Source organism: Rhinopithecus bieti, unplaced genomic scaffold (assembly GCF_001698545.2).
Source record: "Rhinopithecus bieti isolate Rb0 unplaced genomic scaffold, ASM169854v2 scaffold_3874, whole genome shotgun sequence".
NCBI lineage: Eukaryota > Metazoa > Chordata > Mammalia > Primates > Cercopithecidae > Rhinopithecus > Rhinopithecus bieti.
This window is the reverse complement of record NW_016804362.1, coordinates 369,914-393,130: the sequence shown is the minus strand read 5'-3', so window position 1 is coordinate 393,130 and position 23,217 is coordinate 369,914. Positions and strand designations below refer to the sequence as shown.

Sequence of the window (23,217 nt, the reverse complement as noted above, 5' to 3'; positions counted from 1 at the left end):
ATCTTTCTAAGTGTTCAAATTATTTTGATAATAAGCTTGATTTAAAGTAAGTGTTCCACGTGCATTTCTCAGTGAGACTTGTACTATCACTTTTGTGATTCTGAAACACCTGTATTCCAACTCTGTTTCCCATAGTTTTGTTGATTCCGTGACAAAGGAAAGATATAACTCAAAATTTTCCCCCGGCATTGATTATATTTATGAAAAACCAAGTGCTTCCATTTGCATTGGCCTTCCTACATGCTGTAGAAACGAAAAGTGTGGGTTTTATTATAAAATTATATAGGTAAACTGCTGTAATGGAAGGTTGTATGTGCTATGTAACAACAACATAAGACTTGGCAAAATTTTTGAAAAGTGGCATATTGTTTACTTTCCTTAAAATACAAAAAAAAAAAAAAATGTTGCCAGGCATAAAATTAGACAGGCATGACATTTTCAAATATGTGACTTATTTAGCACCTCACAAATGTGAATGTACAGTGGGTGGAGCGACAAATAGAAAAATACAGTTTTCCAAGAAAAAATGTGTGGGCAACTTCCAATCCATTCAGTCTGTTTTAGATGAAAGAAACTTATTACTAAGAAGAATTAGTTCTCAAACTTGAACAAATAATAGAAAGAACACCATCTATCATCTAAATTAGACATTCAAATGTCCTTACAGGTTTATTGACAAGTACAAAGGCATTTATGAAATGTAGCTAGAGATGTCTACAGGCCAGATTGCTTCTGGAAAGCAGTTTTAGAAATCACATGAAAATAGTCATTTGGATCAATAAAAGCACTGGCATGTTAGACCCACAGGAAAGTCATCCATATGGGAGGGAAAGAGTTTCTCTAGTTGTAGTCTGGTAGCTGCAGCAAGAAATGCTACATTGAACTACCTGCTATATAGCCTTAACATCAGGTAATAAATACATGTCAAAGGTGGACATAATTTTCTCATTTGTTATATATAATCCCTCGGAACGAAGGGAAATAGGACTAGCTTCCTAGCTGGAATGATTGGTTAAGTAGGCATATAACTCAAACTAATTTTCAATTTTTTCTGTATTAAGAAGAACACAACTGTCTTAATAGTAATAACAATAAAAATTAATTTATTCCATTTATTGCGCACTTATTGGTACTAAACTGGTAGTAAATTTACTGCCTAGTACTAAATGCTTAACATATTTTAGTTTCCTAATTTTACTTATGAGAAAACTAAGATTCAGAAAAAATAAATGACTTGACCAAGAACATGCAATGGGTGGGTATGGGGGTGGCAGAGTAGGAAGTGGTAAAATTCAAAACCAAGTCTATCTAAATTGAAAGTCGGGGCTCTTTACCATAATTCCATTTGTTTTCATAAAGGAGTCAAACTGGTCTTTTTTTTTTTTTTTTTTTTAGTCTTATCACTGTCTTGTGAACATGTATTTCTGACCACAAATAACTCCAGTAGTAGCAGATGTGAATGGCTGTATTTATCAGAGCCATTCTACCCAGACGGAACTGGTAAATGTGTGCCACATTGTACCTGTGTGCTGTAGGCACACCTCTATTTTTGCACTTAGTACTTTGTACTGGACATAGTTTTTACACATTTATCTTTTCTGGAAGCCTATGAATTCCCAGAAGACAGAATTCTGTGTTGCTTTTGCATCTACAATATCTTGTTTATGGAATGTAGTAGGGATTGGCTCAGGATTATTAAATTAAAAGAATGAATGAACTCCTTCAGAACTAATCGTAAAATACTGTAAAGAACAAATGTTAAAGACTAGTGGTTGGTGGCATTGTTTTGAAATCTGAACACATTCTAATCCAAACAATGTTTTGTGTTACTCATGAGATTTTTTAACGAAAATTTTAAGCTGCAAAAAAGCTTCATAGAATTTTTTTAGCTTCCTCCCATTTCTGTGTTCCTCTGATTTTTTGTTCCCACTATTATTTTCCTTCTCTTGCTATAGTTTGAGTTTTGCCACTCCTCTCATTCAATAATCTGTTTTCTTTTCCTTTTTTAAATTATTAAATGACTTTATTCCAGTCCAAGAGTCAAACAAGCTCTTAGAGATGAAGGCAAAATGTTGACTTGCCATTGCTATGGTAAGCTTTTCGGTTGAGTTTTTAAACAAAGTGAATTCCCATAGAGAAATATGCATATGCTGTATTCCAGATCTCAATCTGTGCAGAGAAAAATCTCTGACACACTTTTCCAGATGCTTTTGGAAAGAGGTTTCAAAGAAGGACATGAGAATTTGGAGGAAACAATAGAGTTGAATGATCACATACCTGGAAGTCAGAAAATCCGGATTCGAGGTTTTCTTTCCAAACCTCCATAAATCATCCAACAGCTCAGGACTTAAATGCGAAATGAGGAGATTACACCACAAAATTTTTGTGATCCCTTATACCAGGGTTTTACCAACAACACTACTGACATTTCGGAGTTACTATTTCTGTTGGCGGGGGTGTGTGGGGAGCTTTTCCAATGCATTGTAAAGGTAGTTAGCCTCTGCCTACCAGATGCCAGTAGCACCCTTTCCTTCTCCTTCCCCCACACACTGAAAATATGACAACCAAAAATATCTCTAGAGCTGCCAAATGTTTCCTGAGGGCAAAATCCCTGCCAGTTGAGAATCACTGCCTTATAGCTTAATTTCATGACAACTACTCTATTGCCAAGTAGCAATCTCTTCCATTTTTTTCCACATTTTTTCAGACAGTCCAATCTCTTGAGTATTTTTAAACACTATCTTATATACATCATACAGTCTGCAGGTTCTACTTTTCCCTAATTAAAGATGTAGAAATCAGTTTGTACACATACTACATGGAGACAGGTTGCAAAGTTGACCTGTAACCAGACATGAAGTAAACAGATGACTGATTGGCAAATATGTTACAAAGGTTTCTCCTCAAAAACATAAGCTCATGAATGGTAAGGAAGGACTTTGGACTAGACTTTGTTTTACACTAATATAAAAGCTACCTGTCAAGAACAATTGAGAAGATCAAGATTTCCTTGGCTTTCCCATTTTCATTGTTCATTCATATTTCTCCAAAATCCAAGTGTAAACAGGCAAGTAAATGTTCTGATATGCATATTATATTTAGATGTGAAGAACTTAAAATATGTAGTATATGCCTTATCTTCTAAATGTATTTTTGTAAAGGTACAGATATATTTTTTCTACATTTGGGAAAATAACTTTCTTGCAACTAAAACAATATTTTAAATTCTGTTGCCTCATCATTTAGTAATTAAATATTTCGCTGAACACAGTAAGCCTAAAATATATGTATCATCTGATTGATACTGTTCTAGTGCAGGTTTTGCTTTTACACCATGAGGGTCATGGAAACTGAAGAGAAGCAGTAATTTAAAAACCTTAGACACTATGCACATGATAAAGGCATTTATCTTCAGTCTTTTCCATCCTATAGCTTAAAGAAAACACATTACATTTGCTTGAAAGTAATTATAATAAAGGTAAGAAGACATTTTACTTAATATCAGACATCTTTTCTTTCTCATTCATGTGATTAACATTTGTCATGTGAATATTCCAAATCTACCCTTTTTTCAAATTTTAAGCTTCAACTTTTCCCTACCAGAGTCAATGAATACCACCAGTATAAAAGTATCCAGATTACAAGGAGGTGAACTGACATAAAAAACAATAAAATGTCTTTCTTTTCCTAGGAGTTCAATGTTTAATATGCATTTCTAGTTCTATCTCACAGATGCATAGTCTCTTCCCTTAAGGAGAGCTCGAGGTTACAGTGAGCTATGATCACAGCACTGCACTTTTGCCTGGGCAACAGAGCCAGATCCTGTATCAAAATTAAGTTAAATTAAATTAAATTAAATATTAAAACTTAGGAAGGCAAAGTGGTAAGAATAAAAATTCTGGTTGTCCAAATTATTCTTTCATAGATACCCTAAATTTAATTTGTCAAGTATTTACCAGATATTCAAGTTGATATATGACTAATGCAGAGATTTACCAACATAAGAAATAGTGGTTTATAGCATAACTATCATCTTATTAATATTTGCAAGACTACTTTTTTCTACTAAGTCATGTTGGATGCATATCTCTATTTCTATAAATGTTGTAGACCTGTGTTTTATGGTTATTCCTTCTATAAGCCTACCATTTCCCCATGTGACCAAACTAACCTTTGGCATTTTTAATAAAATTGGTTAAATTTACTTTTGAATGTATCTTTATGGAACAGATTTATGTGCACAATTAGTTGATACGTATGTGCAGCATAACTAGAAATACCAAGTATACTGTCTTGAGGAAAATCTCAATACCATGAAACTGAGAAATCATCTTTTACAGGGCTTTGTTTACTTTATCGTTAAGCCTTTATTTTGGTTTGTATGCCAGGGTGGGATGGAGAAGATCATACTCTGTTGTTTAGTGTGAGAAAATGTGACAGGAGTTTTTTATATCTCCTTCTACAGATTCTTTACAGATTAAAAGACAGGTTTCAGCTTTCCTTAAGACAAGATAAAGAGAAAAACCAGGAGATCCACCTATCACCCATCACATTACAGCCAGCACTGTCTGAGGCAAAGACTGTCCACAGCATGGTCCAACCTGAGCAGGCCCCAAAGGTACTGAATGTTGTCGTGGACCCTCAAGGCCGAGGTGCTCCTGAGATCAAAGCTACCACCGCTACCTCCGTCTGCCCTTCTCCTTTCAAAATGAAGCCCATAGGACTTCAGGAGAGGTAAGAGCTTGTTCTGTATCCCCTATGTGTGGCTTTTTATAAAAAGAGTATTCATCAACTGAAAAAGAAAGAACTAGTAATGATTGACATAATTGGGTAGAATTGTTCACCACTAAATGGACAGTCAGATGAAGTAGTGTTTCTTGTCTCCCAAAGGAATCCAACTGTGTTAGATAAAATCTGTTAGGTATGTCTGATTCTGTTAAGCTTGTCTAGATCCAAGATGGTGTAGATCCAAGCAAAGTTCATCTTCAAGTTCACTGACCTCACAAGATGCTATCTTGTTTAATCGTCATGAAACTCTGGTAGGTAGAGAGACTGAGAACAAGCTCAGTGTTTCCTGTAAAAGCCCACATTGTCTGGAGTCAGGCAGGAGTAGATGCCATGGATTAATTTTTTTTAAAGTTTTAGCTCTGCATTTTTTAACCACAACAAGCATTCAATATCAAGATCCATAACACTGGACAGGCACAGTGGCTTACGCCTATAATCCGAGTACTTTGGGAGGCTGAGGTGAGTGGATCACTTGAGGCCAGGAGTTCAAGACCAGCCTGGCCAATATGGCAAAACCCCATCTCTACTAAAAATGCAAAAGTTAGCCAGGTGAGGTGGCGCATGCCTGTAATCCCAGCTACTTAGGAGGCTGGGATGTGAGAGTTGCTTGAACCTGGGAGGCAGAGGTTGCAGTGAGCCAAGATGGAGTCACTGCACTCCAGCCTTGACAACAGAGTGAAACTCTATCTGAAGAAAAAAAAATCCATGCCATTGTTTTTGTTGCCTTACCTTTTTTGTGATGTATTATACATGTGATTCTCTTTATACTGATCCATTTCCATTAAAAGCAAATCCAATGTAAGAAAACTTGGATTTGCAAAATACATAAACGAGAGACTAATTTTACCTCTCAAAATATTCAAGTAAAGCTTTTCCATGTGTTTCTTAAAATAAACTTTAATTTTATATTTAAAATATGACTTGTAGTGTATTCAACTTTGAACACCAGGGTAGTGGGAGAGTAAGTTCTCAAGGTAATATCCCAGGTTCATTCTCCTCTTATTTTACTATGTCTCCATTTTCTACCCTGTATATTTTGTTGGCTGAGGTTTTTAAATCACATATATAAATGTTGAATATATTTCCCATGATACATCACAATGCCCTATGCAAATAGTTGTGGTTTACACACACAAACACACCCTTCAAAAAATATAGCTTGGAATTTTAAGAACTGCAGAATACAAAATTGATCCTTCATAACTATTTGAAAGTATTGCCAAGGAACAATGAATGACATAAAAATAAAGAAATTTGTTTATCTCTAAAGGTCCTTAAACACTGAACACTTTGACTCCACACCAGGAAGAAAACAGAGATTGATCAAGTCATTCTTTCCGCCTCCTCCCCTAAAATACTTGTGGTTTCTTGATGGGCAATGCGGGTCTCCAAGTGACATTCACTTATGTAGATATCACCAAATTGCTCTTAATGATTCACTGTGGAAAGGTAGACAAGATGGAACTTTCTGCCTGAGGCTAACTGGGAGTCAGGAGAACTGAATTCCAGACCCAGCCCTGCCATTCCTAGGTTTGGTGCCCTCACCTGAGTCGTTCACTCATTTGGACCTCATTTTCTTCTAAAAGATGTAGAGGTCTAACTTATTTTTTTAGCTTATTTCTGGTTCTTTTGCTTTTGTTATCCACATTATTTTTGTGCATTTATGTTTGCTTCAAAGAGTAACTTTGAAGCAGACACCTGAGCATCAGTGATGAATGAAGGGCCGGTGGCAAGAAAGCTCTGCAGGCAATAAGAGGCCATGTTATCTACAGTAGAATGAAGGGTCATAATAAAACTGATTAAAAGTCAGACAAATTTTTATTATCATCATGCACTACCAATTCTAAGCAAGGTCAGTATAAAATTGACTAGGGAAGTAGCCATTCCCAGCATCCTGCCCCCTGTAGACCACTGCTGGACATGTTGGTCTACAATTTAAAGGAGTATAAGGTTAAATACTCACTTACTCATTTCATTAAAGTGAATCTTTGAGAGGGAGAATATAAGGACAGAATCGTACCCAACTCTTTGGTTCACATGGGGGATTCTAGCAGAGCAAGTGTGTAATCAGTGTTAAATAGATTCTCTGTCCCCTTATCTACAACTTCACTGCATCCCGCACTTCACCTCCTACTTTCTTCCACCTCAGAGCAGGAGAAGACTATTCTCTCCACAAGGGCTCCAGGTCATTCCCCTCAACCCTAGTAACTTCATAGTTTTCCTCCTCTACCTTCAACTGTACCCTCTTTGCTAATGCTGTTCCCTCAGCATAGAAATAGGTTCCTTTTTGTATTAAAGAAACTCCCTTAATCCAATGCCTCCTCTGGTTCTTGTTTTTCCTTCCTTTCTCAAATATGTGTCTTAAAAGAACAGAGTGTACTTGCTGCCTTGTTGTTCTTCTCCCACCTTTCATTCTCACTGCTTCTTTCACATGCTCGATTATCAAATTAATTATCGATGGTCTCACTACCAAATCCAAAGCACATGTTTCATTTCCCATCTAGCACTAATAACTATGTCCTTTTTAAACGTCTCTCCTCCTTTGACCTCAAATACATCATTTTTCTGTTTCTTGAGTTGCTACCTTTGGTCTCCTCCAGATTCCCTTCTCTTGTTAACTTTTAACATCAGAGTTTCATTCTGTGTCCTCTTCTCTCCTCCCTCAGTCATCCAACCATGGCCAGTTCTTCTCTTACTACCTTTTAGTGATTCCTGAAAAAGAACCTTTAGCTCAATCTACCTTTCTGTTGAAATCCAGACCCATATTTCAGCGCTGAACTGTGCGTCGCTACTCTGACTTTTCTTAAACACTACCAACTTATAACATTCAGAAATGGAACTCAAGACCTTCCTCATCAAATCATTTCTCTTCTTTTTAAATAGTGACTCTCCGAAACCTGTAATATCCTCAGCTCCTTCGTGTTGTTTCTTCCCCCTCCCCATATAGCCAAACATTATGAAGACCTGGCACCTTCTCCCAACTGTTCCCCCTGTCCAACCCCAATCCCACTGAGAACTCAGGATCTCCCTAATTCTAGCCAGTCTCCTCCTGGTCCCCACCTCAAATTCTGTTTTGTTTTCTTTTTTCCCAGTCCACTCTCTAGATCTCTCAAACAGTGGTTTTCTAAATTATATTTGAGTGTTTTTCTCTTTATAAAATTCCTCAGTGTTTCCACATTGCCTTCTGGAAGAAACTGATCACTTCTACATATAAAACATGAGGCCCTTTCTGATCTGGCCTTTGGGAGCCTATGTCCACCCATATTTCCTGCTAAACACTCCCTTAGGCTCATCCCGCTACTTGGATATTTTTCCAGGTACTATGCCATTCTCTTTTAAGCGTAAGAGTTAATACTTGCCTAGAACCTGTCCTTTTCCCTAGTCCTCCTTGCCCTTGAAAAGTACCATGAATATAGTGGGCATTAATCTGGGTCTACAAATCAAGAAGACAGGAAATGCAATTTTATTTTTCTGTAACTCAACCTAAGCTTTTTTTCTAGATGCCGTTTCACCTAAATGGTAGAAACTCAATCTCAGTCCTTTTCTGATTCACCCAACCTACTTCTGGTTTCCTAGAGTTTCCTCTACATTTTAAGGAGACTTTCTCAACATGAAGAGTAAGCCCCCCATCTGCCTTGATGTCATCTGTGCACATTGTCATCTGCTAAGATATCCATTATCTCCTTGGTTCTCATAAGTATTCTCAGGACAGTTACCACCATGTAGTTCCCTGTGGCCATTCATGCAGTCCCTTCATTTCCAGCCATTGCTTTCTCCTTTCCTCTCTCTCTTCCTCTTTTTCAGTTGTATCCAAACCACTCTTAGATGCCCAAGAATCATCTCACTGTTCTACCCCAAATGGAGGCATAGGAAAAGCTGGGCATATCTAAGACATGATCCCCCAGAAACACTTTCCATCCATTTCTCATGGCTCTACCAAGGATCACGGTCCTCCTACTGAGGGTCCCCCATTTCCCAGGGCTCAGTGGTGAAGGATCCAGGGTCTCACCTGCACCCACAAAGCAGCCCCTCTAACACTTCCCCTGGGCCCATGGGCATTTTCTTAGGCTTTGGGAATAGAAAAGCCTACTCTGGCTTATTTCATATCCTACCTTATCTGACATCCACACCCTGAGACACCACCTTCCACCAAAGGCCTGGCCTTTAGAACACAAAGCTCATGACAGGACTCAAATTTCCCTGCTTTCTGCTCTCAGATTTCTTCAAAGGCAATTAAACACCAAAAGACCCTGACAGCCTGAATACAGTGAAGGTCCGAAGGTGAAAGTGGGAGTAGGAATACAGGGAGGGGAATTTAAGCATCACTTCCTCTTGGAAGCCAATTTGAGGCTCCCTCTACCTCCTTCTCCTGCTTCCTCCAGCCCAGTACTGATTCAGCTACGTCTCTTCAGTTCCCCGCTGCTTTAGTTCCATAAGCCCGTGTGCTTACTGTATTTATAGCACTTCTTTGTTGTCTTTAAGTTCTGGTTTACTAATATGTTGTAGCCAATAGACTCTAAGCTTCTTGAGGACACATACATGATTTAATTGTCTCCTTATCTTTTACACATAGAACATAATTTCTGGAGACCAGGAGCTCCTGGAAATGCCTAAATGAATGAATTAACCAATTAATGACTGTTTTTATGACTAACCTCAGGTGAACTCCCAGTAGCTATAGGGAAACACTTTACCTATTCCACCAACCCTTCCTGTTCTATTCTCACTCCCATTTTTCTACCACAATTCCCTGCCAAAATGACATAATGAAGAGTTTTAAGAGTGACCAAATTTGAAGAATGTACAGTGTTCCACGCAGTCAGAAAACTTTTCTGGCAGTTTTAAGCCTTAAAATTTAATTTATGTATATGTGTTCTAATGGTGCCTTTAAAATAGTCTCATGTTTAATAGCTCTCCATCTTTTGATCCTGGAGTGAGGTAATAATCTTCTACTTATTGCATAAAAGTATGGCTTTATTAAAATCACCATGAGACCATAAAGGCTGCATTATGATCACTTGTCCCAATCTTTTGGATCATGTCATATAAATTTATCATCCCTGATTGGGAGAATCTATCACTTTGATATCATTAATCATAAAATATAATTTTAAAATTAAAAGATAAGTAAAATAATATATAGAGACTAAATGGATTGCTTAACTGAGTGTAAAGAATACACTCTGAAATTATGAAGATTAAAGAATCTTATAAAATGAGAACATATTAGCCAGGTGTGGTGGTGCACGCCTGTAGTCCCAGCTACTTAGGAGGCGGAGGTGGGAGGATCACTTGAGCCTGGGAGGCAGAGGTTGCAGTGAACTGAGATTGTGCCATTGCACTCCAGCCTGGGTGACAGAGTGAGACCCTGTCTCAAAAAAATAAATAAATAAAAGAGAAACATAGCAATTCTCTCTTCTTTTCTCCCTTTTTCCAACTAATCACCAAATCATATTGATTCTTGCTCTTCCAACTTTCTCATTATTGATTATCTCTTTCTGTAATCATTACCTTGGGCCCAGCTCTCATTACTTCATGATGAAATTGTTGTGTCATATAATTATACAAATGATATTAAGATTAATATATGTAATATATTTCATATATATTATTTTATTTCATCTTCTCTGCCTGCATCTAATTCTCTTTCCCCCTTCAGCAGTCTTCAGGTTTATCTTGCTATAACAATCTTTCATTATCATACTTTGCTGTGCAAAAATCCCCATTTGGCTCCATTTGCTTACAGAATAAGCCATAGACCATCTTGTTGGGCCTCAGAGGTCCTACACCATCTGGCCCTGATCATTTACTCCAAATCCATTTGCTGCTACATCCCAAAATAAACCTTCTATTCCATTTTCTCTGTTTCCATCCCCATCCTCCTCTATGTGCTGTGTTCCTGTCCACATTTGCATTTCTGTTTGCCCGGTCCTTCCTATTCCCTCGGCCTACCGATCTCCAGTCTCCAGAGCCCAACACAAAACTTACCCCCTACCACTGGCCATGTAACCTATTCATGCCCACAGTGATTTATAACACCTATAAATTCTCATATTTATCACTCCTTTGGCAGTGATTTTAGTTTAGTGATTTTAGTGATTTTAGTGAGTTTAGTTTAACAGTCATTCAGGGAGGGACTAGAACTGGTTTTTAAGCAGTTCGTCTTATGTTTTAAGCAGATGGCAAGAATTTTAAGAACAGGTACTGTGGCTCAAGATACTGTGTCTCCTGTGGTTCCTGTAAATCCTGGTGCATAGTAAACACTCAAAAATATTATGGAATTAATTAATGTTGCTTCATATCTGAAGAGCTCATCTATTTCCAAAGAATCTTCCATAAGAACCAATAGCTTAATGATAAACTATAGACCTGAGTCTCAGCTAATACTACCTCTGACACTTATTAAATAAGTGGCTCAGCAGATTAATTAAGTCCTCCATAGTATAGTTTTCCCAATCTATAAAATAATATCTGATCCACCTTACTTCAAAAGATACTACAAAATTAACAATCCATACAAAATGGCATGGTGTCTTTGAGAAGGAAAAGGAAATCTAAGATTCTTTTTGTTTTTGTGCTCTGATTCCATTTCACAAACCTACACTAGGTCAGTTATACTTTTGAACTCCGGAGTTGAAGTTTATTCTCTACTGAACCGCTACAGTTGAGCCTGTCATATAACATTATATTTTTAACTGTCAGTTGACATAATTTTGTTCATCCTATTTGTAAACATACAGTTACATGTAACTTATAAATGCATACTTATAAATTGGCCACTAAATGTTATCTAATAAATAACAGTATCAAATTAATCAATTCTGGTCTAACAAATGCATTCATTTCCCATGGTAAGTCCAGGTACAAATTCAAATGCTTGCTCTGTAACTACTACATACATAAATTGAAACCTGTTTATTCACCTGTATTGAGGAGCGTAGCGTGTGCCTTGCACAGCTCTTGGGACAGGTAAGCTACACGACAAATGTCACGTGGCTGGCACAGTGTGAGGCCACAGTTAGTTCATGTTCCTGCTCCTCTTTCGTCCCATCTTTGCCCTCCCAAAATGCTCTACTGATCACTCTCAGGGAAACTGTATACATGCTGAGTTCCAAATGCCAATTAAATGAGCAATCACATTCAAACTCTAGAAAGTACATTTTCTTCAGTGAGAAAACAGAGAACTTACGAATCTGAAAGATTCTGCACATTTTCCCTTTGGGCTACTGTATGACTAATGGCCAATTTTATGGAAAGGAAATCAACAGGCAAATTGGATAGGTTCACATTATTTCCTCATTTTTCTCACTTGATTTTCTATTATGAGTAAACACTGTGCAAGGACAGGTAGAGAACTGTCCAGGAAGGAAGGGTGGCACATTGTAATGTAGCACTCTCCATCCTGGTTTCATTTCTCAGTGATCAGTTGGTGGGCCCTCAAGACTATGATATTAATGGGTGTTTTTTTTCTATCGTAACGGAGGCCTCAGCAGGCCCCCAAGGGTTGCTGATATCCAACAAACAAACATTCTCTAACTTTTCTTAAGCTGTACCATAATAGGGTATACATGTTATGATTTACAATAAAGACCGTGCAAATGATACAACACCCAGGATTGTGAGTCTAAAGGTTTCCTTAGGAGTTGCTGAGCTTGGGAGATTTTTATCAGAACTAGAAATTTGTCTGCAATGGTGGAAGCAATGAAAAGACAGTCCACACCAAGAAAACGTTGACCATTCTACATTCAAACTCAAAGACTTTGTGTACTACAATTTCCTCCTGGCAAGGCAGAATGTCCTGATGTCCGTGCCTTGCTTTCCCTAGTGGAGGCACATTTTGATGCTTAAAAGTTTTAACTTGGAAAATCTTTAATCATTCCTCCACTGATCTCTTTTTGGGACACATGAGTAAAGAGAAGGGAATAGAATTAATATGACTGCATATCAGAGCTTAAAGTGTAAAAAATACCCTGGAAATTAAAATCTGTATTCATGGCTGTAGATGGTGGCTCACGCCTGTCATCCCAGCATTTTGGGAGGTTAAGGCAGGAGAATCACTTGAAGCCAGAAGTTTGAGACCAATCTGGGCAACACAGTGAGATCCCGTCTCTAGAGAATTTTTTAAACAAATTAGCCAGGCATGGTGGTGTTTACCTGTACTCCCAACTACTCAGGAGGCTGAGGCAGGAGGATCTCCTGAACCTGGGAGCTCAAGGTTGCAGTGAGCTGTGATTGCACCACTGTGCTCCAGCCTGGGCAACAGAGCAAGACTTTGTCTCGAAAAATAGATAAATAGATAGATAGGTAGATAGATGGATGGATGGATAGATAGATAGATAGATAGATAGATAGATAGATAGATAGATAGATATTCATTAAATAGACCCATCTTTGAAAATGGATCCAACTCTCTCATTTTCTGTCAAATAAAACTGGGGCCCTGAATCTTTCTCTTAGGTCTTCGATGAGGTTCTCTAAAAGCACAGCTGGAGACAAGGGCTCTTGTACAAATGATGTATTGAGAAGATGCTCTCGGGGGAAGCCTATTAGGAAAGCAGGGCAAGCAGAACAAAGAGAACAAGCAAAGAGGTGGTCCAGCAGCCATCTACCCTCAGCCTGATTGCACAGGGATCTCTGAGCACGGGTGGCCCCTCATGGACAGTTGTTTCACCTTGAGGCAAGGGGACCGAGCCTCTGCACCCTCATGCCAGCCAACCACTGACTCTAGGTCACCCAGGGGTGGTGGAGGCCTAACCTCCTAGACGCCTCTGGACTCAGCAACACCCATCAGCTGAGGGGGCTGCTCCAGCTAAGCGGCAGCTGGGCACCACTAACAGGCTGCCCTCCCAGCAGCGGGGGAGGAGAGGATGCGGCACCAGCCGGAGAAAGGCGACCTGGGTGGGGCACCAACAGCATTACTGTGCTTGCCAAAGGTCGCAGCAGAGCTAAGTCTGTACTCCAGGTTCCTTTGATCTTCCCAGGCCATTATACACGTGGTACGTGGCCTCCTTCAAATAAACACCATTCATTCTATTGGAACCTATGTTCCAGCCCCATTTAACACAGTCTATCAACCATGACTCAGTTGCTCAGCCTGACAACATGAGGGCTTATAAACATAACACGTAGCAAACATGTAGAAGGAAATCCCAGTTTAACTCCAAATAACATCAATAAAAATAACAACTCAATATGCCCTGTTGACCCTTTACATGCATTATCTCATTTCACCATCCCAAGGGACGTTTTATGCCCTCCTTAGAGTGGAAACTCATGCTCAGACAGTATAAGTTATGGCCCTAATAACTTAATAGTAAGTCACTAGGAGTGTGAGGGTGACAGATAGAATGCGAACCCAAGCAGTATTGCTCCAGAAGCTGTTCTCCTAATTAATAATAAATTGTCGTGCTTTTGGGGGTTGGGAGAAGGTGTACATACCTCTAATCTATGGGAAATAAATTTTAAAGTAAACTACAAATCAATATATTTAGCAAGTAGGTACATTATGGAGTGTCACACTGTTTTTCCTCTTAGCAAATTTTACGCTCGGCTTTCAGAATATTTTTCAGATTTTAAATCAAGCAAACTGCAATTTCATGAGGTAGATTCAAAACACTCATGACAGATAACCATTTCACTGCCACTCTAGAAGTGCGTTGTCTGTCTCAGTTTTTTCCTTAATCTGGTTCTTGCCATTCTGGAGGCCTGGTGGCAATCTGGCATAAAGGACCAAGAGGAAGGTGAACACGAATAGAGCAAAGAAGCCAAAGTGAGGGGACTATAAGGCAATAATTCAGAAAACTCAAGTCAGAAAAGGATGGAGGGGTCTCCATATTGTTCAGACATCCTGGACAATAACTCGTCCACTTCACTATGTGTGTGATTGTCAGTGGAGGTGGCAGGAACAGCAGAGAAGCACATGGTCATGCCTGCTGCCAAGCTGCTGCCCGTGCTGCTGTAATAGAAGATGCAGAGTCACAGCTGATGGGTTGGACACCAACCTGCCACCTGCCAACCACTGTGCTTGTGTATGATCTCAGACAAGCTTCACAACATCCTGGAGGCAGGCACTATTTCTATGCCCATCTTGCAGTTATGCTGACAGAGAGACTTAGAGAGGTAAGTATATGCTCAATGTCACAAAGAAATAAAAATCTAGTGGAAGATACAATCTTGACAGCCTGTTTACAAAATCTGCACATAACTACCATATTCTACCTTTTTCTAGATGATACAGGTGACAAAACTTTAACCTTCTGATATAGTTTGGCTATGTCCCCACCCAAATTTCATCTTGAACTGTAGCTCCCATAATCCCCACATGTCATGGGAGGGATCCAGTGGGAGGTAACTGAATCATGGGGGCAGGTTTTTCCCATGCTGTTCTCATGATAGTGAATAAGTCTCACGAGATCTGATGGTTTTATAAAGGGCAGGTCCCTTGTACACACTTTCTTGCCTGCCACCATGTAAGACATGCCTTTGCTCCTCCTTCACCTTCTGCCATGATTATGAGGCCTCCCCAGTCATGTGGAACTGTGAGTCCATTAAACCTCTTTTTCTTTATAAGTTACTTACTCTTGAGTGTGTCTTTATTAACAGTGTGAGAACAGACTAATACACCTAATATTTTTATAAAATATTTTCATATTCATGTAAAATACTTATATGGGGACATCCAGAGCTGGGGGAGGTACTGAAAACATGCACAAGCCCTTCATGAACAGTGAGCATCAAGCTGTTCTCTTTATTTGTCAGATTTTATGTAGGTAGGTTGGGATTCTGGAGGGTTGGGAACAAAATTTTCATAGGGATTTTTATTCTAAAAAAATAAAAGACCCCATAGGAATGAAGAAAAAGGAAGCAAAAGTTTTGAAACCTGCCTGAAAATTAGTGGTACGCCATGAGACAAAAATGTAATCCTGTTAAGTGAAAGAAATGACAGTGGATACAACCCAGGGAGAGTAAAATAGGAGCCAACATATATTATTAAAGAATTAAAAGTAGAGGAGCTTTGCCTTAAAAGGTAAAAATTGGACATTACTCATCGGAAACCACAGGCCTTGCATAATTTCTCTCCAAGCAGACCCTGAAATATTTAAGCCATTGTGGCTGAATGAGTCCAAAGAGTGTAGACCTGGCAGTGGCTCTAAGAGGAATCACGGTAATTGCTCCTTTCCTCTCCTCGCCTTCCCTTTCTCCACTTGTGATCCCTGGCAGAGCAGCAGGAATAAGTCCCAATGAGTCCTCTAACTGCTATATCTGCCCCCAGACCACCCCTCACACGGGCTGCTTCACCCTGAGGTTCAAGCAGAAAGGACTTCTCAGCCCTTCCACTCTGACCCCCATCAATCCTTCAACATCCATTAGCTTGCAACCCCATCCAGGACACTGCTTTCAACTTTACAGGGTACTCTCCATTTGCACTCATACCATGGGAGACAAAAATCTAACTACCCTGGGAACTCTTTTGTCAATTCCGTAGGGTATACGTTTCTATAAAGTTCGTTTCGTCTTGACCGTAAAGAAGAGGTGGCTGTAGTACAATTTTTTGAGATTCGTATTCTCTGATTCCTCTGCATGTGATTAAATTAGAGTTTCACTTTGGAGGGTACTAAATGCAGTTGCTTTTTAAAATGAGACTTTTTTAAATTTTTGCTAGGGGACCATGTTCCAGATCTTGATGTACAGGTTGACAGAATTAGGTGAAATGGCCTGTTTTGAAGAAGCATTTTAATCAGGGCAGGCACAGATAATTCCCAGCGTAAGCTTTGCTTCCTATTTTAAGAACAACCAGTTCTGAATCTTAGACACTGTGTCAGGAGGTTTTTCCTTGCAGCCAGAGACTTTGCCTTAGGAGTTGTTCGAAATGTATCATAAAGCTATAGATAGTTCAGGGTCCGACTATGTGCATTTTATGAACTGCCCAAACATTGTTTTCCTGGGAAGTGAGCTGCCACTCTTCTCTCATCAGATTCGCCCTGATATTAGCACATGACCTCTAGAGCAGAACAGTGAAGAATCACAGGTTACTCATGGCAGGCGACTTGAACAAAATTTATTTTTCAGCTGATGTGGGTTTTTTCTGTAATATAAAAAATACACTTGGATTTATTTATATAAATATAAAACTATCTTTTTCTGTAAATCTTAAAAGCCAATCTAAAGTGTCACCCATTTAGCAATGCAGCATGATTATCTGGGTATAATCTAAACATGGATAGAGCGCTGTTCTCAGACACATTCTGATAGATGAAGCTCACGATTGGAGGACGTGGAATTAGTTCCCTCTAGTGGAGAACTTCATGTTGACACAGTTGTTAGCTTGTTTCATCTACGGAAAAGAAAGGTGAAATCTTTTTCTTTCTTTTCTTTCTTTCTTTCTTTCTTTCTTTTTTTTTTTTTTTTTTTTTTTTTTTTTTTTTTTTCTATATTTTTTTTTTTTTTTTTTTTTTTTTTTTTTTTTTTTTTTTTTGCCATAATAACTTTTCTTTTTTTTCCTTTTTTTTTTCTTTATGACAGCATCCTCTCTGGTGGGTAAGGCATAATCTTTTTTTGGTAGATACCTTAGAAAAAAGGTCTCGGTGTAATGATGAAACAGCTGTAACTTAAGAATTGACAAATTCTTGTGAACACTTTTAAATATGATACACTTTCTAACAATGCTTGGCTTCCAATCATTTTCATTTCTCATTATTTTAAGTGATTTTAACAACAGTGTGTCAAATGAAATTATTGTTGCCTAATAATGTCTTATAGTGTATAGATTTGTTTATTTAAGGAAACCTTTTTTCTAAATCATGGATTCAAACAGAGGCCTCAAGGATTCTCCCCTTTTCCAGGCCCTCCCCATCCCACCTGCCTTACTTTTCATTTCCTGCCTTATCCCTCTTGGCTTTGATTTCCCTCACGGTGGTGTCTGTAGCACAATGCCTACCACCTGGTGCATGTTCCATAAATATTTGTTAAATCTCAATTTGAAAAAAGGAACAAGTTCTTAGACAATCAAGTTAATTTTATCGGAAGAAATATGTTTTAAAAAAATAAAAATAGATGATGCACTGGGCATAGTGGCTCATGCCTGTAATTCTAGCACTTTGGGAGGCCAAGGTGCTCAGATCACAAAGTCAGGAGTTTGAGACCAGTCTGGCCAACATGGTGAAACCCCATGTCTACTAAAAATACAAAAATTAGCCAGGCATGGTGACGTGCGCCTGTAATCCCAGCTGCTTGGGAGGCTGAGGCAAGATATTGTTTGAACCCAGGATGTGGAGGTTGCAGTGAGCCGAGATCGTGCTACTGCACTCCAGCCTGGCCAACAGAGCAAGACTCTGCCTCGGAGGGGGAAGACAATGGATGCTCACCACCATCTCGCCCTTGCCCCACAGAAGCCTGTGGTGCTGGCAGGTTGTCTGGCCTCATTAGACACCTAGAGGGGGCCCCTTGGAGCTGTGCTCCCTGCATGTCCTTGGCAATGTCATGCTGCACCTGGGGATCTGAGGGGAACTCCTAAAACCCTCATGGTCCTTGCTGTGAATATGATCTCCTGAATCATTTGTTTTACTCTTGTTTTGTTGGCTCCTGAGTTAGCATGTTGTTACCAAATCCCTATTCAGAGGAATATTCTTTTCCTGATAGAATCCTTAGTCTACTTAAGGTTTCTAAGAAAAAAAGTTGGAATTTTTTTCTTAGAAAAAAGTTGGAAACCCACTTTAATCAAAAATAAGAGTAAAAATGATAAAGTACTAAAGGATCTGTGAGAACGAATACAGTCAAAATATGGCAGAGGCCCACTTTGCCTGAAGGAACATGCCTCAGACGTGGATCCTTTATCTTGTCAGTCTCCAGCGGATGGTCAGAACTACTCAAACACCTGTCCATTTTTCCAGGCAGCTCTTTTTTTCGTTGCCCAAGGCAGCTTTTCCAAATCAGTGTTGCTGTCCTTAAATTCTCTTCTCCCATCCAATACATAGAAAAGTACAGAATCTAGGAATAAACCATAAACCATCCTCAATTGCCTCTCCTCTCGTTCCCTGGCCCCATCAATAACACACATGTGTGTGCAAGCACACATGCACACAGTAGGATCTCCTGAGAGCTTATTCCTTTCTGTTGCCCACTTCCTAATACCACACACATAATAGGGGTTCTCTAAATATTGACTGAATGATACAGAGTTAGCCTTACTCATGGGAGTTAGCCATATTCACCTATTTCAGCTCTGAAATGTCCAGTTGGTTCTAGGAAGCCCAGAGAAAGGGAGAAATTCTCACTTGCCACCTCCTTCATGGGTGCTTACATTATCCAACCACTCTATGTGGCCAATTGGTTTTTAAGGTCTGTGGTTGTGGCCCCTCTGCTCCTGTTTAATGAATAAACTTTGTAAACTTTAAGAGATTATCCCGAACCTGTTATTCCAGCATAAATATGCATCAAGACACTTAAGTAAGAAAATACCCTACAATTGAATGGTTCCATATTAATGAAAGAATGGTCTAGAAATCTAGAGGTTTCAGATGAGGCACTGCAAGTTTCTCCAGGTGAGGCAATACTTCCTCATCTTTGAACATTCTGTAGAGGGGTGACTGTCCTTATCATTGCTTTCCTATTTGTACATGTTTAAACTCCAACTTTTTTTTTCATTTCTGGGGAGGGATTTTTCTTCTATCCAAATTTTTGATCCAGGTAATCATTATAATATTGACCAATGGTTTAACTTACCATCACAGTTTCATAGAAGAGAGTTGTTTATTTCACTTTAAAGTATATTTTCTTTCTTTCCTTTTTTTCTTTTCCTTCCTCCTTCCTTCCTCACTTTCCTTCCTCTCTCTCTCCTTCCTCTCTCTCTTTCCTCTCACTCTCCTCCTTCTCTCTCCTTCCTTCTCTCTCTCTCTCCTTCCTTCTCTGTCTCTCTCTCCTTCTTCCCTCCTCTCTCTCTCTCTCCTTCTTCCCTCCTCTCTCTCTCTCTGTCTCCCTCTCTCTCCTTCCTCCTTCCTTCTGCTCTCTCTCATTCTCTCTCCTTCTTCTCTCTGTCTCTCTCTCTCTCTCTCTCTCTCTTCCAAGCCGGAGTGGCATGGCATGATGCTAGCTCACTGTAACTTCAAACTCCTGGGCTCAAGCAGTCTTCTCGCCCCAGCCTCCTAAGTAAATAGGACTATAAACACATGCCACCACGTCCAGTTAATTCTTTTATTTTTTGTAGAGATGGGGGGCTCACTAGCTGATCTCGAACTCCTGGTGACAAGTGATCCTCTTGTCTCAGCCTCCCAACGTGCTGGAATTACACGCATGAACCACTGTGCCTGTCCTCTGATTTCTACTTTATTTTCATTCATTTATTCTTTTGAGACAGGGTCTTGCTCTGTAACCCAGGCTGGAGCACAGTGGCGTGATCTCAGCTCACCACAACCTCCTCCTCCAGGGTCCAAGCTATTCTCCTGCCTTGGTCTCCCAAGTAGCGGGGGTTACAAGTGCCTGCCACCATGCCCAGCTAATTTTTGTATTTTTAGTAGAGACAGGGTTTCACCATGTTAGTCAGGCTGGTCTTGAACTCCTGACCTCAGGTGATCCACCCTCCTTGGCCTCCCAAAGTGTTGGAATTACAGGAGTGAGCCACTAAGCCAGGACTTCTAATTTAAATATGTTCTTCCCTATATGACCTGCAGGTGGCAGAGTGAAACAACACTATACTGTGAAAGTAAAAATCAAGGCTTGTGTGTGACAGAAATTCTCATTAGAACTTACATCCTCTAGGGTGATACTAGTGAAATCTAGTGTGGGCAGGGTATCTCACAAAATCTTTAACATCATATCAATAATACTCTGCTTGGAATTACTATTTTTTCATTTTTTTTGTCATCCACTAGTTGTATCCCCCCAAGAGGATAAAAAAATCAAATGACATTAGAATGTCAAAATCCCCAAAATACAAATCACAAGTAAAATAATTAAAACATGGCTTGAACATGATTATTGGACTCCACAGGTTTTTTTTTTTTTTCCTTAAATCATTATGATTCTTCATAAGAAAGTAAACTGTGTAATTCAGTAAACTAAATTATAAGCTGCTTGGAGGTAAGGATGTCTCTTTTTTATTGCCATGTCCATGTGTTTGTATTGCCTGTTAAGGTGCCTGGTGTACATTAGACTTTAATAAATGCTTGATTTCTTCCCTCATTCCCACTCGCTGTTGGTAACAGTGGTTATGGTGGGCATAGTTATAATCTGGAAATAAGTGTTAATATTTTAGAGCTGGGGGCCTCTCAAAAGGCCAAAAATACAGCATTTTACAATTTGGAGAAATCTTAGAGTAATGGTCCCCAAAACTAATGTAACATAGTCCTCTAGGGAAACTTTGTAATATTTCTAGATATTTCTATTTAAATAGACTTTCCAAATGGAAAATATTCTAAAGTCCAATCCAAATGCAGCCTCAACAGCTCTGGTCCAGGGTTGGGGAGAGATGATATATAGATAGGTAAGTAGATATAGAGATATATACAAATAGATCATCTCTATATGTAATCTGTATAAAGATCTATATATACACACATATGCAAACATGTATGTTTAACATATTTAAATATATACATTAAATGCATGAGTTTAAATACATTTAAGTTTAAATGCATATATTTAAATGTCTATGGTATATTTGAATGTATTTATATTAGTATATATTTCTATAATCTATATTTAAATTATTCCAATTTGGGAACTGTAATCTCAGTCTCCCCGGTCCAGTTCGCAAGGATGTTCCCATAACTCTACAGCTGTTGCAGAGCCTCTGATGCGAAAGCAGTGGCCGTATCCCTTATTGGAAACAGAGTTCTAGGACTGAAACAACTCGTGGATTGCAAACCTGGAAGCCTTTCTAATGATTTTCTAAAATCTGTTTCATTTTTGGCCCCACAGTATTCCAACAGCTCTTACCTACTCCATTATACTGGGTTCGTATAGCCATATTCATCACTAAAATTGTTAGGATCACAGGCTGTTGGTGCCAGAAGGCACCCTCTTTAGTGTTGTGTGGACAAGGAATGGAGACAAAAAACTTAACTAATTAGTTTACAAAGAACTTTGAGAATCGATGGAAGCCATCTGTCAGTACAGGTTGAATATCCCTAATCCAAAAATCCAAAATCCAAAGTGCTACAAAATCAAAACTTATTGAACATTGACACGATGCTCAAAGGAAAGGATCACTGTAGAATTTCAGATTTTGAATCTTTGGATTAGGGATACTCAACTGGCATATATATCTATACCATCTATATATATCTATATCCATAGATATAGATATATATAGCAAATATTCCAAAATCTGAAAAAAAAATCCAAAATCTGAAACACTTCTGGTCCCAAGCATTTCGGATAAGGGATACAAGGATACTCAACCTGTATTGGGTTATTCAGCAATAGAACTGTAGCTGGATTCATGGCCAGCTGTGGATTATTTCACATTTTGATAAATCAGTACTTTTTGATTATGCTCCATGGGGCCTTAGGAAAGAGGTAGGCTAGTGGGGCCTGGGTCCTTCTCTGATGCCTCAATGAGCTGAGCTCTGCATGTACTTGTTCTGATTATTAGACTTACAGGTATGATCTTCTTTTCTTTCTTAACCAAGAGCCCCTAGCTTTGAAAAGAGTTTGATTACCACTGACACAGTTGTTTACTCAGACAGTCTGCTCGGGCTAAACATGTTCAAGTGAAATCAAAGACCTGAGGGTGAATGTAGATCATGTGATGTTCAAGTATGTATGTCTTTCTCACATTTTGGCCATTCTGTGCCCAGTTTGGATACATTTTTCTATGAGACTCTGGGTCTGAGTCCTCTGTGTTAGGCAGTATTCTGTGCCACCTATCATTCCCCTCAGTGTATCCAAGACATCTTTAGAGTTTCCTAAGGCTGTTCATAACTAATATAAATTTTTCAGTTCTTTCTAGAAAATACTCTCAGACACACTTTTTACTGGCCACTTGGAAAACCTGATCACAAAAGTATCTGATAGCTTCTTTTATGAATTTTTCTTTGGTAATTTTTTAACAAATTAACTCTCATAAGTTACGTACATTTATGCTTAGAAGTTAATTCTGGTTTTTTTAATTCTTATAACCCATTTTAAAGGCTATGTTTTACCATATCGTTATAATTAAGGTCTTCAATCAATCACCTTTTCTGGAAACTACTATAGTATCCCAGAAAAAGCAAGAGTTGTTTAGCAAAAACCTCTATCCATGAGGGCATTTGAATTAATAAGTAACTGAGTGTTTTAATCTGCTGAGAGAGAGAAAAAAAAATCGGGACTAGGAACCAAAACTTAGTTCCATCCAATTAGGATCCTTCCATGACAGCATAAAACCCTTTAAAATTTGTGAGACAACTTCAAGATTTCTTCTTCCACTATATTGAAGTCTGACAGTATATG

General features: G+C 38.8%; 1 protein-coding gene across 3 annotated transcripts in view; it reads left to right on the top strand.

The window, feature by feature from the left end:
• The window catches only part of PTPRR (protein tyrosine phosphatase receptor type R), a 297,932-nt gene that overhangs the window by 176,621 nt on the left and 98,094 nt on the right, over nucleotides 1-23,217 (top strand). For all 3 annotated transcript variants that reach the window (XM_017867504.1, XM_017867505.1, XM_017867506.1), the window contains one exon: nucleotides 4,466-4,734. In XM_017867504.1, coding sequence (XP_017722993.1) covers nucleotides 4,466-4,734 — 269 coding nt within the window. The remainder of the gene's footprint in view (nucleotides 1-4,465; nucleotides 4,735-23,217) is intronic.